The 18,229-nt window shown below is 47.2% G+C and overlaps 1 protein-coding gene across 1 annotated transcript in view; it reads left to right on the forward strand.

The window, feature by feature from the left end:
- The first annotated feature begins 992 nt into the window (after nucleotides 1–992).
- The window catches only part of LOC147115212 (uncharacterized), a 139,617-nt gene continuing 122,380 nt past the window's right edge, over nucleotides 993–18,229 (forward strand). Inside the window, exon 1 of the mRNA XM_085993576.1 lies at nucleotides 993–1,082. Within this exon, the coding sequence (XP_085849702.1) occupies nucleotides 1,008–1,082 (75 nt within the window). The 5' untranslated portion in view covers nucleotides 993–1,007. The remainder of the gene's footprint in view (nucleotides 1,083–18,229) is intronic.

Raw genomic sequence — 18,229 nt, forward strand, 5'->3', positions numbered from 1 at the left:
GACGACCCCTCCAGCCTGCTCTACCGGTCAGTGAGATCAGGGCTGACCTTCGACCTCAACCCCATCTTCCATAATCCCAACGGCAGCAGATGTGAATTCTTATCAATTTTAACTACTTTTAATACGTTTGTTCCCACAGTCTTCACTGATGTTTTTTTTTAATTGTTAAATTACGGACTATTTTTTGAGCTTATATACGAAAGCTTTTTACGGATTGTGAAATTCAGCTATTTCATTTCTTAAACATTGATATTTCAAAACGAATTCTGGGCTGGGAATAAGGTGCTCAACAATTTTGATGAAATTTAGTTTCCAAAGATGGGTAAATATAAATGACTGTGCAATGACACCAAGAAGCGATCTGCCCAGTGCTGGGGCTGAGGACCAGATCAGACAGTCTCGCTGTTTCTAAGGCAACAGATCTGTTCCAGATGATCGCACATAGCCAGGGGGCGGAAGGTGTGAGTATGTCTAAGAGACTCGCGAACATCAGGCTCAGTGCTCGATCCGCCCCGAGTGTCGCTGCAGGTGGGTGGTTCTGCTTCAGACTCCAAGCTCGCTCCTGTTGGTTTGTTTTATGTTGCTGAAGCTACCGAAAGATGGATAATTACTTATTATGATCGGTCACAGGCGAGTGTTTAAATCTAGAAGTAGCTGTAAGAGATTTGTTTTAACAATAGGTGTCCCCTCCCCTCAGATATATGTTTTTATATTACTGTTGTCAATGTATTTTTTTTATTTTGTCTGAATGTTTACATTCTTTAAAATTGAGGCAACACTTTTTTTAAAAAACATTTTTATTTTTATTTTGTCTGAATGTTTACATTCTTAAATTGAGGCAACATTTTTTTAACTTGGTAATTTGCAATGAACATATTTCTTTTATAATTTGAATGATGGATGTGTTTGGAAAGTGTGAGCTGTTAATTACTGGAAAGAAAGATTCTGCGGACTTTCACTGAGTCGTATTTCTCTCCGTGTGTTTCCAGGTTTCAGTGAAAAGTGTAATGTCACTGAACAAATCAAATCAAGTCAGGCCACTCACCTCTGAAAATCTAGCCACAGTTTCCAGCAACAAACAGGTAACTTTTATAATGTTCTGTCTAAAACTCTATTTCTCTTCCCCACCCCCCATATATTCCAAGGTTTATTGTTAAGTGCTGTGACTGAGATCTCCATAATTGGTTTCATGAGGTTCGGGTGGCGATGCCTGCAGCAACTCTGCAATTAACCAGCTTGGAAGGTCATTTAAGGAAACCGTGTACCATTGGTTGTTTCCTCCCTCCCCCCCTTCTGCTTCATGTACCCTGTTAATTGCAGATGAGGTCCTAATCTGGGCAAGTCTGATCACGAAGTATTTCTTCTGTTATTTACAAGTACTGTAGCAAAATATTATCGATGTACCAAAAATACATTATACATATATGCATAACAAACACCCACAGCCACATACACACAAACACCAGCCCATGCAGAATCATACAATCTTACAGCACAGAAAGAGGCCATTCAGCCCATCGTGCCTGTGCCGGCTCTTTAAAAGAGCTATTCAATTAGCCCCAGCCCCCTGCATGTATTTATCCAATTCACTTTTGAAAGTTTTTATTGAATCTGCTTCCACCACCCTTTCAGGCAGTGCATTCCAGATCATAACAGCTCGCTGCGTGAAAAAAATGTCTTCTCATCTTGATTCTGGCTCTTTTGCCAATCACCTTAAATCTGTGTCCTCTGGTTACCAACCCTTCTGCCAGTGGAAACAGTTTCTCCTTATTTACTCTATCTTCATGATTTTGAACACCTCTATTAAATCTCCCCTTAACTTTCTCTGCTCTAAGGAGAACAATCCCAGCTTCTCTAGTCTCTCATCTGAAGTCTTTCATCCCTGGTACCATTCTGGCAAATCTCCTCTGCACCCTCTCTAAAGTCTTGACATCCTTCCTAAAGTGTGGTGCTCAGCATTGGACACAATACTCCAGCTGGGGCCTAACCAGTGATTTATAAAGGTTTAACAGAACTTCCTTGCTTTTGTACTCTATTACTCTATTAATAAAGCCAAGGATCCCATCTTCTCTTTTAACAGCCTTCTCAACTTTTCCTGCCACCTTCGAAGATTTATGTACATACATCTCCAGGTCTCTGTTCCTGCACCCCCTTTAAAATTGTACCATTTAGTTTATATTGTCTCATTCTTCCTACCAAAATGCATCACTTCACACTTCTGTGTTAAATTTCATCTGCCATGTGCCTGCCCATTTCACCAGTCTATCTATATGTTCCTGAACTTTGCTACTATCCTCCTCACTGCTTATGACATTGCCGAGTTTCGTGCCATCTACAAACATTGAAATTGCGCCCTGTATGCCCAAGTCCAGCTCATTAATACATAACAATAGAAATTAAAATCGGGCAGCCAATCTGCAACGCGAGTCTTGCGCCCGGGCAGCAAGTTAAAAATCTAGCCCGAGGCCTGTAAATTTAAACCTGCGTCCTCCAGTTCTGTACTCGTAGTTGAAATAAAATAGCGACATCATTTATTCCTTTCAACATTTCATGGACAGGAGGTGTGGGGGTGCACTTTGTGTGTGAAGTTGAAGAAAACTTTTTTAACTGAACTGACGTTGTAAATCTTTCTCGTTTAGGAAAGTAATTCCTCTTTAATATTGCACACAGAGCCAAATATACTCCAGGATTTAAAAAAAGACTAAATTCATGTCACTTAGTATTATGATAAGCAAATGACAAAATGCCTCTCAAATGTTTAGAACCAAGAAATTTAATGTCCACCCCAAAATAGTGACAATTCTATTATGCAATCTAAATGTTGTAACCAATTAGAACAGTGTCAATTTCCCCTTCCATTATCTTTCCCTTAAGCCACTGAGTTTGAACTATTTCCGAAACTTAACGCATTGAGCCTGGTGCAGTGTCACATCGTCACCCTAAGCCTCTTGCTGTCATTGTACCAGCGCGCTGCCCAGGAGATGGAGCATTTGCATTTTCCTGTAATTATTTTTAAATTGAAATTAAATTTGAAATGTCATTGATTAGTTTAAGGGAGAGTTTCATGGTTGTAACTCATAGGCTTATGTGATACTACTTGTCCATTTTTAGAAGGACTCCCTCTGTTTTTGCAGTGCGCTGAGAGTTTGTGAAGCGTCTGTGCTGTGCAGAGCAAGCAGCTGTTGCTGTATAAGTGGCAAAAGCCACGGTGTCATTGTTTATGAAGTTGTTTGTATAGAAAGTGTCACGAGTGAGACATATGGGCCCCCATTACAAATTCAACAAAAATTGTATTCAAAAGAACTCCTGCACAGTATTCCAGTGTTCCAACTTTGTCATTTCATTAAGAATTTAAAACAAAGCTAGCTTAGTAATAAAGTTTTGGTCTGGGTTGGTGATTTTGTTTTTTGAGCAGAAAACAGTAGAAATGCTACTCATGGGACTGACTGTCATGTGTGTCAGAGGTTGCGAAAGATTAATTGTGGTTTTCGGTTCCATGCTGTGTAACTCTAATATCTGTTAAAGTTTGTCGTGGTGGAGCAGTTTTCATAGAATTTCCTCTAACATCCCACAGTGTGGATTACAGCGGATTTTAAAAAAATACAGAAATATAGGTTTAATGGCCAAGGCCAATAATGAAGTCAACACCAAGACCGTAAAGTTCAGTAGAGGGGTATTTTGCTTTTCACTGAACTACAATGATAAACCTTTCTAGTTTATTAAAATCAATTTTAATTAAACTATACACACACACATCAAAATAGGGCTCTGGGAGGAAGCTTTCCTCTGTACACTATGCTACAAAATCAAAACCCTGTTTATAAAGAGCTAGTTTATGTTTTCCTGCACATGGAATGCAGAGGGATCGTCCTCTAGGTCAGAAGACCAGATAAATCAGGGAAACAATGGTTAAGCGACAACAACTTTGGGTTTCGAAAACTGAGTCTCATTCACCCATCACCCCTGTGCTCGCTGACCAACATTGGCTCCCGGTCCAGCAACACCTCGATTTTTAAAATTCTTATCCTTGCTTTCAAATCTCTCATAGCCTTGCCCCTCCCTCTCTTTGTAATCTCTTCCAGCCCCACAACCCTCCGAGATCTTTGCGCTCCTCCAATTCTGGCCTCTTGCACAATTCCGATTTTCATCGCTCCACCATTGGCAGCCGTGCCTTCAGCTGCTTAGGCCCTAAGCTCTGCAATTCCCTCCCTAAACCTCTCTGCCCCTCTAGCTCTCTCTCCTCCTTCAAGATGCTCCTTAAAACTTGATACGCTTATCAATTACTTCATAAAAGGTGATGAGTCGAAGAAGAGATGATGAGTCGAAAGAAGAGATGAATAAGGCTTTTATTAGCTAAGAAGAGACCATGCTTCTTCGTGAGTGACTGAACAAGTCTGAACGAAACCCACACAGTGGTGGGTGGAGTCAGCTGAGGCATGCCTCCATACACAGCGCCACCCAGAGGTGGCAATATACAATACAGTGGTTTACCACATTCACCCCTTGTTTAATGTGAAGTCCGGCGGGGTGAAGGGTACTACAAGTTAAGTCTATCAGGAGGCCTTGTCTGACGTCCTGATCGTCGTGGTGGCGGCGGTGGTGTTGCAGCATCCGACGTCGGGTCTGGTGTCTGGGTGGTTGGCGAAGATTCCTGGGGCTTTGGCATGCCGTCTGCAGGGGTTGGGTTGGGAGGGGTGGTGGGGGATAACAGTGGTAAGGGGGATAACGGTGGTAAGGGGGATAACGGTGGTAATTCAGGGGTACCCGAGGGTGCAAGATCTCGTATGGAGACCGTGTCCTCCCGCCCGTCTGGGTATGTCACCCAGGCATACTGGGGGTTGGCGTGTAGGAGGTGCACCCGCTCGACCAGGGGGTCCGTTTTATGCGTCCTCACGTGCCTCCGCAGTAGGACGGGCCCAGGAGAAGTCAACCATGCCGGTAGCGAGGTTCCCGATGTAGACTTCCGGGGGAAAACGAACATTTTCTCGTGAGGGGTCGCATTAGTGGCAGTACAAAGCAGTGACCGAATGGAGTGAAGCGCTGCAGGGAGGACCTCCTGCCAGCGGGAGGTCGGAAGGCCCTTAGATTTTAGTGCTAAGAGGACTGCCTTCCAAACCGTCGCGTTCTCCCTTTCCACCTGGCCGTTCCCCCGGGGGTTGTAACTGGTGGTCCTGCTCGTGGCGATACCTCTTGTTAGCAGGTACTGCCGAAGTTCGTCGCTCATGAACGATGAGCCCCTGTCGCTATGTATATAGCTGGGGAACCCGAACAGAGCGAAGATGTCATTCAGACACTTGATGACCGTGGTACTGGTCATGTCTGGGCAAGGGATGGCAAAGGGGAAACGGGAGTACTCATCAACTATGTTGAGGAAGTACACATTGCGGTCAGCGGAGGGGAGGGGCCCTTTAAAATCGACGCTCAGGCGTTCGAAGGGGCGGGTGGCCTTGATCAGGCTTGCTCTGTCCGGCCTATAGAAGTGCGGTTTGCACTCGGCGCAGATTTGGCAGCTCTTGGTCATGGTCCTGACCTCCTCGATGGAGTAGGGCAGGTTACGGGATTTGATAAAATGGAAAAACCTGGTGACCCCCGGGTGGCAGAGGTCATTGTGGAGGGACTGCAGCCTATCACTCTGCGCGTTGGCGCATGTACCACGTGATAGGGCATCTGGGGGCTCATTGAGTTTCCCTGGCCGATACAAGATATCATAATTGTAGGTGGAGAGTTCGATTCTCCACCTCAAGATCTTGTCGTTCTTGATTTTACCCCTCTGCTTATTATTAAACATAAAAGCTACTGAACGCTGGTCAGTGAGCAGGGTAAATCGTTTCCCGGCCAGGTAATGCCTCCAGTGACGCACCGCTTCTACAATAGCCTGGGCCTCCTTTTCGACGGAGGAGTGTCTCGTCTCGGGGCCCTGGAGGGTCCTTGAGAAAAAGGCCACGGGTCTGCCCGCCTGGTTAAGGGTCGCGGCTAGGGCGAAGTCGGAGGCATCGCTCTCCACTTGGAAGGGGATGGACTCATCCACCGCGTGCATTGCGGCCTTCGCGATATCGTTCTTGATAAGAGTGAAGGCTGCACACGCCTCTGGTGTCAGGGGGAAGGAGGTGGCTTTGATGAGGGGCCTGGCTTTGTCTGCATAGAGGGGCACCCACTGGGCGTAGTAGGAGAAAAACCCCAGGCATCTCTTCAGTGCTTTTTGGCAGTGGGGAAGGGGTAGCTCCATTAGGGGGCGCATTCTGTCGGGGTCGGGCCCGATGACTCCGTTCTCCACCACGCAGCCGAGGATGGCCAGGCGCTTGGTGTGAAACATACATTTTTCCTTATTGTACGTTAGGTTCAGCCGTTGGGCCGTACGGAGGAAATTTGCTAGATTAACGTCGTGGTCCTGCTGGTCGTGGCCGCAGATGGTGACGTTATCCAAATAGGGGAAGGTTGCCCGCAGCGCGTTCTGGTCAACCATTCGGTCCATCTCCCTTTGGAAGACCGAAACCCCGTTGGTGACGCCGAAGGGGACCCTAAGGAAGTGGTAGAGGCGGCCGTTTGCCTCGAAGGCAGTATACTGGCGGTCCTCATGGCGGATGGGCAGCTGGTGGTACGCTGACTTAAGGTCGATGGTGGAGAATACTTTGTATTGCGCAATCTGATTGACCATATCAGATATGCGAGGGAGGGGGTACGCGTCCAGCTGGGTGTACCGGTTTATGGTTTGGCTGTAGTCGATTACCATGCGGCGTTTTGCAGTGGTTTTAACGACTACAACCTGGGCTCGTCAGGGGCTAGTGCTACCTTCGATAATGCCCTCCTTCAAGAGCCGCTCCACCTCAGAGCTGATAAAAGCTCTGTCCCCGGCACTGTACCGCCTGCTTTTGGTAGCGATGGGTTTACAGTCGCGGGTGAGGTTAGCGAACAGGGGAGGGGGGGGGACTTTTAATGTGGAAAGGCTGCAGGTGGTTTGCAGCGGGCGATTTAAAAGTTGTTGGTTGCAGACTGTGAGTGGGGGGAGGGGTCCACCGTATGCTAGTGTGACACTCTTAAGGTGGCACTGAAAATCCAACCCTAGCAGGACGGCAGCGCAAAGACGGGGCAGGACTAGCAGTTTAAATTTTTGATATTCAGTGCCCCCTACTGACAGGGTCACCACACAGTAGCCGCTGATGTCCATTGACTGGGACTTGGACGCCATAGAAATGCGATGGTGCGTTGGCAGAATCGTGAGGGAGTGGCTACGTACCGTGTCGGGGTGGACGAAACTCTCTGTGCTCCCGCTGTCGATCAGGCAACTGGTGGCGCGGCCGTTTACCGCGATATCCATCATGGAGCTGGATAGATGGTGAGGGTGGCCTTGATCCAGCGCCACGGAGGCCAGTATGTGGCTTAGTGAGTCACTATAGTCATCCGCCGAGACGGTGGTCGGTTCCGGTGACGAAATGGCGGTTGAGTGCGTTGGATACGATGGCGGCGGATGCCATGCGGCCGGGGGTACACAAAATGGCGGATAAGATGGCTGCTCCCACGGCCCGCACGCTGCGCTGCTGGCTGGCTTCCCCTTGCAGGCGTTAGCGTAATGGCCTTTCTTCCCGCAGCCCGAGCAGGTAGCTGTCTTAGCTGGGCAGTGCGCTCTGGGATGTTTTAACTGGCCACAGAAATAGCATTTTTGGGCCTGGTTACTGGGCATCGAAGCAGTTCTTACCGGAGGCTGCTGTCTCGGTTGGGTCGCTGCAGCGGTTGGTGCCGGGGGCGGCGGTCCCGTGTCCCACGGTTTCGATTGCCATGTCTCGGCGCCGTTACGGGGGTATGCCTCGAGGTTTCGGTGGGCCTCCTCTAACGAGAGCGCAAGGGCAATGGCCGTCTTCAGGTCGGGTTCCTTGCTTTCTAGCAGTCTCTGCCGGGTGTGGTCTGACTGGAGGCCCCTGACGAAGGCATCACAGGCGAGTCCCTGCACGTGCTCCACAGCCGTTACCGCTTTACAATCGCAGTCTCTGCAGAGTGCCAGTAGCGCCCGTGCAAATGCCCCTACCGATTCTCCCGGTTGCTGCCTGCGGGATCCCAAGAGGTGTCGGGCGTAAATTGTGTTCACTGGGCGTGTATATTGCCCTTTTAGTAGCTCGAGGGCCGCCACGTACGTATTAGAGTCCCGGATTAGCATATATACTTGATGGCTCACCTGGGCGGTCAAAATTTTCAGTTTGTGATCCTCCTCTGTAACCTGTGAGATTGCGAGGAAGGATTCAAAGCAGCTCAGCCAGTGTTCAAACTTGGCTGATGCACCCACATCTTGAGGGTCGAGGTCCAGGCGTGGTGGTCTGAGGGCTCTCAGCAATGTCTGCTGTATCCGTTGCTGTTGTTGCTCCTCAGGTGTCGCCATTTAACTTTTAGCTAATAAAATTGATACGCTTATCAATTACTTCATAAAAGGTGATGAGTCGAAGAAGAGATGATGAGTCGAAAGAAGAGATGAATAAGGCTTTTATTAGCTAAGAAGAGACCATGCTTCTTCGTGAGTGACTGAACAAGTCTGAACGAAACCCACACAGTGGTGGGTGGAGTCAGCTGAGGCATGCCTCCATACACAGTGCCACCCAGAGGTGGCAATATACAATACAGTGGTTTACCACAAAACTTACCTCTTTGATCAAGCTTTTTGTCACCCGTCCTAATATCACCTTGTGTCAAATTTAGTCTGATAATGCTCCTGTGAAGCACCTTGGGACGTTTTACTACGTTAAAGCGCAATATAAATGCAAGATTTTGTTGTATATTGTAAAGTTTTATTCACGGTGCTCATGATACACCTGAAGTCATTATTATGCTACAGGATTAACAGCTTACTGTTTTTTTACAGTCTTATCTGGTCTTAGGCTTTCAGGATAGAGAGCTTTAGTATTGTGAATTTCTGCTTATCAAGGTGAGGACTCTTAGTGCTCAGGAATTTTGTGTTTCAGACATCCAGAGAACGATTTTCAACAATCAGCTGCCCATTTCTTACCTGAAAAGTGGCTGCTGGCAATTGGGAAATGGGAGGTGGGGCACCTTGGCCACCTCATTTACGCCCAAGGCCTACCTGATGTAATTTTCAGATGGGCCTGTAAATGGTCAAGTGGCACTGTCACCGCACGTAGCTACTTAAATATTAAAATTGGGGCCCTACACAGATTGCAGGACCCCAATGGACAATTTTCAGGCACAAGTAGACAGAGAGAGGGTGCATTCCAGCTATTTGTACCAGGCATTGAGCGGTCTAACCAGTGTTCCTCAAAGGAAACGCTGGAAGCTCCTTTTAAAAAAAAAAAAGACATTATAAATCTTTATTTTAGTGCGGCCAGGAAGGAGCAGGAGCACAACCGGCGAGCAACAGCCGGATGCTCGTTTAGCGCCTGCAGCTCTCCGGCAGCATTTAAATGAGGCCTGAACCCAAAAAATGGTTTGGGGCCTCTCCACACCGGCCTCGAGTGGGCAGCGCAGCCACTCCACCGAGTTTACGCCCGCTTTGGGTGGAAGTCTAAAAGATTTCCCCTCGCCCACCCCCTCCCTCCCAGTGTCGAGCATTTCCCACGTCTGGGATAAGCCCAAGCCAATCCTACCATGTTTCTGAGGAAGTATGTGGTCAACCTACTAGAGGTAGTGACATGCATTAGAGAATTTTGTTTGGTAACTCACCAACTACAGTTCAATAACCCCTGCCAATGTTGGATATAGTCGAGCAGTCTGTGCCACCCAGTCATTGAACCTCTTCCAGCACTGTGTGGCAGTCCTTGGGATGGTGGCGGTCCTGATCGCGGAGGGTGAGGGTTCCAGGGGAGGCAGCGGCCCGGATTATTTATGCGGGCTAACGGAGAAGCGAGTACAAAAGAAATTTGACACTTGCCTTTGGCAACAACATGCACTTCTATAACGCTGTGAATGTAGAAAAACATTGCATGATGCTTCACATAGTCATATGGGGGTAAAATGGATGGCAAGCCAAAGAGAGAGATATTTGGTGGGGTGACCAAAAGCTTAGCCAAAGAGGTCAGTTTAAGGAGAGTCTTAAAGGAGGAGCTCGGCAGACAAGCAAGACTAAGATCACACTGCTACTAAACCACTCGGGATCAGTCCTTTGAGAGAATGCAAGTACAAACTACCGCTTCCAGGGAACACGTAGCAATTGCTGTCAACAAGCACTCTGAAAAATGTGCTGCGTGTCTTATTTAAAACGGTATTTAGATTAAAATTAAGATTATATTGATCCAATTTAATTGACTCATTCTTACACGTTGGTCATTCACATGCATCATTGCTGGCCCCAATTGAAGGCAGTGCACGGTGTTTTGCAAATAAGTAATTTTTCAAAGAATATTTTTCCTTCCCTTTTGGTCTTTCCAAACCACATGCCCGCCTGTATTCAGGAGAATGACTCCGGTTTTGATGAATGCTGCTTTCAACTGACCACCAGAGGGTGCTTGGGATTGGGCATGATTCTGTTGCCGATTATTCCTCTCTTTTTTTTTGAAAAGAGCTGGCAGAGAGAAAAGGCTGAACATAAAAAGAAAATGAAAGAAAGACTTGCATTTATATAGCGCCTTTCACAACCACCGGACGTCCCAAAGCGTTTTACAGCCAATGAAGTACTTTTTGATGTGTAGTCACTGTTGTAATGCGGGAAACGTGGCAGCCAATTTGCGCACAGCAAGCTCCCACAAACAGCAAGGTGATAATGACCAGATAACCTGTTTTAGTGATGTTGATTGAGGGATAAATATTGGCCAGGACACCGGGGAGAGTTCCCCCTGCTCATCTTCGAAATAGTGCCATGGGATCTTTTACGTCCACCTGACCGTATCAATACAGCAACTTGAGGAACATTTCCAAAATTAGGGATTACACACAACTTGCCATAAAGATTGGTACTTGAATGCAGTCAAGGAAAAATAAAACCCACTGGAGGAAAAATTTGGTTGTCTTGCGCCTCCTGTTAGCGCCCCAAGAGGGTGCAAAGCAACTAGCGCCCGGGCGCGGCGCCGCCAACGCCTCCCGCGAAATTCAGCGAGCGGTTAGGTCCGGCAGAAACCGTTAGCGCCCCGCGGTGCTGCGCCGCCGGCGATGAGATCATCACCGTGCACAGCACCCCGCTTGCACCCCGGCCACGATCTTCGGTAACACCCCCTGACTTACCACCGGACGCTATGTCCAACAGGGTCAGGGGTGTCTACCTGCAGCCGAGGCGGTGCTAATGAAAGGCGAAGTGCCGGGTGGCCATTTTTGTTGCTGGCCGCCTGCCAGCACGTGCCCCCGTTCCATCCCCAGCCTCCTCTGCAGCCCCCCCGCTGAGTGCCGGCTGCGCTCCGTGAACCCTCTTGAATGCTGGGCTCTTTTGCCCGCAGTCCGATCCCTGGTGCCGAGCTGGGCCCCAGGTGCAAGGCCCCTCCCCTTTAAGAAGGGGAGGAAGGCCTGTAGTACAGCGGCGCGTAGTGCCGTGATATTCCCTCGCAGCGCCCCAAGAGGGAGGCGGGGCACTTCTAGTAGTTCCTCACTTCCCTCTTGGGGTGCTACCAATGAATTTCGTCTGCGGGGCGCTAATTTTTTCGGGGCACCAAAGGTAAGTTTATAAATTTTTCTAACTTAGCCGGTGAACCTTTGACCCTTGAGGCCTTCTGGCTGTTCAAGGTCCAGAATAGAAAATTTCACGCACACCTGGGTCTAAGCAGGCACAGAAGAGCGCCAAGAAAATCAGCCATTGCTACAAAAGCTTAAATTAGTGAGAATTCAACGTAACACCCAAGAAGGGATAAATAATTGGCTGAAGTGCTGGAAATAGCAGGATGTGATATTGGGTAGGAGGAAGTATTGAGTCGTGTGTCCCGTAGAGCAGTTTTGGGACTCCTACTGTTTCTAATCTGGAATGATGATTCATTCAGATTAGTCAAATTAATAGACAATACCAAAATAGAGAGGGTGGCAGTTTAATCAGAACACAACAATAACAACTTGTATTTATATAGCGCCTTTAATGTAGTAAAACGTCCCAAGGTGCTTCACGGGGGCGTTATCAAACAAAATTTGACACAGGGCCACAAAAGGATATTAGGACAGGCGACCAAAAGCTTGGTCAAAGAGGTAGGTTTCAAGGAGCGTCTTAAAGGAGGTAGAGCGGCAGAGAGGTTTAGGGAGGGAATTCCAGAGTTTAGGGCCTCGGCAGCTGAAGGCACGGCTGCCAATGGTGGAGCGATTAAAATTAAAAAGCCAGCTAAAGGCCTACAAAATTAAGTGGATAAAATATGCACAGGGGAAGTCCAGTGGGAGATGACATTCAACATAGATAAGTGTAAAGTACTACATGTAGGAAGAAAAAATGGATGATGTATGTAGTCCATGAATGTTGTCAGATTGTCAGATGGGTAAAGTTGAAAGCTATTTGATGAATCAGCACTTAATGAATCCCATCATTTCAGAGTGGAACCAACAAAGCAAGTAGAAAAAAAAGACAGACTTTCATTTCTATAGCGCTTTTCACGACCTCAGGACATCCCAAAATGCTTTAGTCAATGAAGTACTTTTGAAGTGTAGTCATTGTTGTAATGTAGGAAGCTGAACTATTTCGCCAAATCGGTAGAGTACAATTCGGAGGATGTCATGCTAAAACTATACAGTGTTCTGAACAGACTGCACTTTAGGTACTCTGTCCAGTGAGATACAAGGAAGATATTCGTCTGAGAGGGATGCAAGGTATAGCTACAAGGCAGCATCAGAGAGCTGAGTTTTGAGGAAAAGTTGGAAAAACTTGAACTTCTGAGCCTTGCACGCAGGCAACTAAACGGGTATACGGGACAGTAAATCGCATAGGAAAAGTAGAGCCAGCATTCTACTACAGTTGGACGAGGGGGCGGGGGGAGGTACAGATTCCAACCGATGAAAGGAAAATTTAAGATAATGTCAAGAAGTTTTTCACACTAAGGGATCAATTTTGACTTTTGGCCGTGTGCCTGATTCCGGTGGTGAAGAGAACCCTGCGATTTTTGAGGCCCTGGTCTCATTTAAATTTGGCAGGCAAACTACGAGGCAGAAAACAGGCGTCCTGATGTAGCTCGCCAGATTGAGGTCTCGAGTTCGGACCAGGGCGACCGCCAGCAAGATAAGTTGCGGGGGAGGGTGGGGTGGCAATGGCCCAGATTATTTTAATAATTCGACAATTACCTTTGGCGGGCCTCTTCTCTTCCATCACCCCTAGAACTGTGCAGACTCTGACCAGTTCCAACCAAAAATGGCAGTAGGCATCCTATTTATGCTGTAGAACCCTGATTTCCACGTTAAAAAGGGTCTATCACTTGTATCAGGCGGGAACTTTGGACCCCGGGCGGTAGGCCACTTTCAAAATGGAGCTGGCTGCATCGCAGGTGTTAAGGGGGCGTTAAGGCTACCCACCCCATTTTGAGGCCGTTACTGACCCGTTAACGCCAGGCGAAGGCAATCAAAATTGAACCCTTCTGTGGAGGGTGGAAGAGCTGAAGATGAGGAACTCCTGCAGCGATGTCCTGGGACTGTGCTGACTGACCTCTGACAACCTCAACCATCTTCCTCATCAGTATCTACCATGTAATCTTGTCATTTTTTGTTCCATATTATGTCTGTGTGCTGCCAACCTCAACACTTCCTGCAGGCATTTAGTACATTTTCCACAGGATACCTCAGAGGCTTTACGTCAACAGCCAGATGAGCCACATGTGCTTACATTAATGCAGTTAACACAGGATCGGGCCAGTACAATTAGGGCAGGTCTAATCACCCGACATTGTAATTGAGTGGGCGTCATAAATATGTTTTGTGTTTTAACATCAATGTTAGACTTAATAGCTTTTGTCTTTTCAATTAGGACTATTGTTGATAAATATGGATTAATTGCAAAGTCAGTTCTACTATCAATGTGAAAGATGGCATACACCATACATAATTAATTCATATACTTGGTACAACCTCAACTTGCCTTTAATGTAGTAAAACATCCCAAGGTGCTTCACAAATTCACTCTCTTCATTTGGGGCCTATGACTTTCTTAAATGTCCAGTTGTCTGAACAACGTTTTCATGGAAGTGACTTTCCACCTGTTGCTAATATTAACACCGATTTACTGCCATATAAAAAAATGAAATTCTAGACATAAATTAATTGAAACCACACTGTTAATGTGTTCATATGATATGATATGATATTTGTGTGTAATTTTAACAAAGATGTTGACCTGTTTATTTTAAATGCATTGAAAATAATCTTCAGCCAGAAGTACCGAGTGGATGATCCATCTCGGCCACCTCCTGAGGTCTCCACCATCACAGAAGCCAGTCTTCAGCCAATTCCATTCAATCCATGTGATATCAAGAAACGGCTGAGCGCACTGGATACAGCAAAGGCTATTGGCCCCGACAACATCCTGGCTGTCGTGCTGAAGACTTGTGCTCCAGAACTAGCCGCGCCTCTAGCCAAGCTGTTCCAGTACAGCTACAACACTGGCATTTACCCAACAAAGTGGAAAATTGCCCACATATGTCCTGTTCACAAAAACTGGGACAAATCAAATCCAGCCAATTACCACACCACCAGCCTACAATCAATCATCATTGAGAGAGAAAATGATGGAAGGTGTTGTTGACAGTGTTATTAAGCGGCACTTACTCACTAATAACCTGCTCACCAATGCTCAGTTTGGGTTCTGCCAGGACTACTTGGCTCCAGACCTCATTACAGCCTTGGTCCAAACATGAACAAAAAGCTGAATTCCAGAGGTGAGGTGAAAGTGACTGCCCTTGACATCAAGGCAGCATTTGACCGAGTCTGGCATCAAGGTGCCCTAGTAAAACTGAAGTCAATGGGGATCAGGGGGAAAACGCTCCACTGGCTGGAGTATTACCTAGCACAAAGGAAGATGGGTTGTGGTTGTTGGAGGCCAATCATCTCAGCCCCAGGACGTCACTGCAGGAGTTCCTCAGGGCAGTGTCCTAGGCCCAACCATCTTCAGCTGCTTCATCAATGACCTTCATTCCATCATAAAATCAGAAGTAGGGATATTCACTGATGCTTGCACTGTGTTTAGTTCTATTCGTAACTCCTCAGGTAATGAAGCAGTCCATGCCCGCATGCAGCAAGACCTGGACGACATTCAGGCTTGGGCTGAAAAGTGGGAAGTAACATTCGCACCACACAAGTGCCAGGCAATAATCATCCCCAACAAGAGACAGTCTAACCACCTCCTCTTGACATTCAACGACATTACCATCGTCCACCATCAACATCCTGGGAGTCACCATTGACCAGGAATTTAACTGGACCAGCCACATAAATGCTATGGCTACAAGACCAGGTCAGAGGCTGGGCATTCTGCAGCAAGTGACTCACTTCCTGACTCCCCAAAGCCTTTTCACCATCTACAAGGCACAAGTAAGGAGTGTGATGGAATGCTGTCCACTTGCCTGGATGAGTGCAGCTCCAACAACACTCAAGTAGCTCGACACCATCCAGAACAAAGCAGTCCGCTTGATTGACACCCCATCCACCACCGTAAACATTCACTCCCTCCACCACCGACATACCGTGGCTGCAGTGTGTACCATCTACAAGATGCATTGCAGCAATTTGCTAAGGCTTCTTCGAGAGCAACTCCCAAACCCGCGACCTCCACCACTTAGAAGGACAAGGGCAGCAGGCGCATGGGAACACCATCACTTCCAAGTTCCTCTCCAAGTCACACACTATCCTGACTTGGAAGTATATCGCCGATCTTTCATCGTCGCTGGGTTAAAATCCTGGAACTCCCTCCCTAACAGCACTGCGGGAGTACCTGCACCATACGGACTACAGCGGTTCAAGAAGGCGGCTCACCACCACCTTCTCAAGGGCAAATAGGGATAGACAATGGGATTTCAGCGCAAAATGCTCATTTAGGCAAAGTTGCAGATGGTTCTAGTTTTCCAACGTAGGTTTAGAAAGGTTTATAAAGTTTTTACTCTTGGTGGATTGAAAAGAGGAATTAGGTCGATTACCAGCTGGGCAGATGCAATTAATTTTATCCATATTGTGCTTTCTGAATAGTTACATGGTAAGCACAGATCTAAAGGAAGATTGTATAGGGCACACTGACCTCCGCTCCTCCCCTCCCGATGTGCACACCCATTGCCTGAAGCCTTGTTTGAGGAGTCATGGTGTTAGATAGGGAATTTCAGGATATTAACCCAGTGACAATGAAGAAACACTGATGCATGTCAGGATGGTGTGTGACGTGGAGGGGAACTTGGAGGTGAAGGTTTTCCCAAAATATTGCTGAATTTGTCCTTATCGGTGGTAGAGGTCACAGGGGAAGGAAGTACGGTTGAAGTAACCTACCTAATTGCTTCAGTAAATTGTAACTGCAACCATAGTGCATTGGTGGGAAAAGGTGTGGATATTGAGTTCAGTGGCACTGGGGCCGATTAAGCAAACTGCTCTGTCCTGGATGGTGTTGAGCTTCTTGAAGGTTGTTGCAGCTGCAGTCATCCAGGTGAGTGGTGAGTGATCAATCACAGTCCTGACTTGAGCCTTGTAGATGGTGGTGAGGCTTTGAGGAATCAGAAGGTGAGCCACTCGTCAGAGTATCCAGCCTCCGTCCTGCTCTTCTGGATACCATGTTGACATAGCTGGTGCCGTTAAGCTTCTGACCAGTGGTGACCCGCAAGATATTGATGGTGGGGCTCTCGGTGATGGTTATCCTCTTTAAGGTTGGGGGAGATAGCTGTCCTTTCTGTTGTTTGTGATGGTCATTACCTGGCACTTGTGGCATGAATGTTATTTGCCACTTGTAAGTCTAAGCCTGAATATTATTCATGTCCTGCAGTGGGCTGTTGGAGGAGTTGTGAGTGTAGCTGAGCACTGTGGAATTATCAGTGAACAGCCCCACTCCTGACCTAGTGATGGAATGAAAGACATTGATGAAACAGTTAAAGATGAGGAACTCCTGCAGCAAAGTCCTGGGTGTGCAATGAGTGACCTCTGACAATCAAAGCCACCTTCCTTTGGGTCGGGTGTGGCTCCAGCCACTGAAGAGTTTTCCCTTTGACACCCATTGAGCACAGTTTTTGACATCATATTCAGTCGAATGCTGCCTTGATGTTGAGGGCAGCTACTCTCCCCTCCCCTTTGGCATTCTTGCCTCCATGTTGGGATCAAGGCTGTGATGAGGTCTGACACTGAGTGGTATCGGTGGAAGCCAAACTGAGAGTCAATGAGCATGTTGTTAGTGAATAGGTGTTGCTTGATGGCACTATTGATAACTTCTGCTATCATTTTACTGATAACTGGGAGGAGATTGATAGGGCAGTAATTGTCCACGTTAGATTTATCCTGGTGTTTTTTTTGTGGATTGCACATACCTGGACAATCTTCCACATTATAACTTAGATGCCAATGTCATAGTCATACTGAAACAGCTCAGCTAGGGGAGCCACTCGCTCTCGTGCACTGAAGACAGATGTCATCAGGGCACATAGCCTTTGTGTGTCCAATGAGCTAATTCACTTCTTAATGTCAGGTGTGTAGTGTCCGTGTGTAGATAAAGACACTGAAGACAGGAGTTGGTTCATAGGTATTTACTAAGCAAGTCTGGGGGGGGGGGGGGTTCTAAAGGATATACACAATACACAGGCTTATATAGCCCAAGTGGCAATTACCGGCATTACGCACACCTGGGGCTCTTAAAGGCACATACACCACAATTCCTCCCCTTCTAGCTAACTAGTACATCATATTTTAAGTAATTATTAATTACATGTTATATGCAAAATAATATACATTGCTGTATTAATTAATTATAAGTTAGTCTCTCAGGAGGCTTCCTGACTCGGTCCGGATAACGCCTCGGGGGTGTAGTAGTTTCTGGTGGTGTAGTAGGTTCTTCTGGCAAGGCTGATTCGGCTTGAAGGCCAGTGTCGGGTTCATCGGGCTCCAGTATCACCGGATCGGAGGTAGATATGGGTATCTCTACTTCATCGTTAGATGTATAGAGTGGTGGTGTAGGTTGTCCCTTTTCGGATGACTTGATGATTTGGTCAGCATGGCGCCTTATTATGCTGTCTCCGATGTCCACGGTATACATCAGTGGTCCTAATCGTGTGCAGATAGTTCCAGGCTGCCATTTCTCGGTACGGTAGTCCCGGGCCAAAACCGGTTGGCCTATCTGGAAGGCCCTAGTTGGCCTTTCATTCATGCCCTGAAACTGCCGGTTCTCCAC

Source organism: Somniosus microcephalus, chromosome 7, assembly GCF_052327205.1.
Source record: "Somniosus microcephalus isolate GS21.2 chromosome 7, FLI_Smic_1.0, whole genome shotgun sequence".
In the NCBI taxonomy this organism is placed as follows: Eukaryota; Metazoa; Chordata; class Chondrichthyes; order Squaliformes; family Somniosidae; genus Somniosus; species Somniosus microcephalus.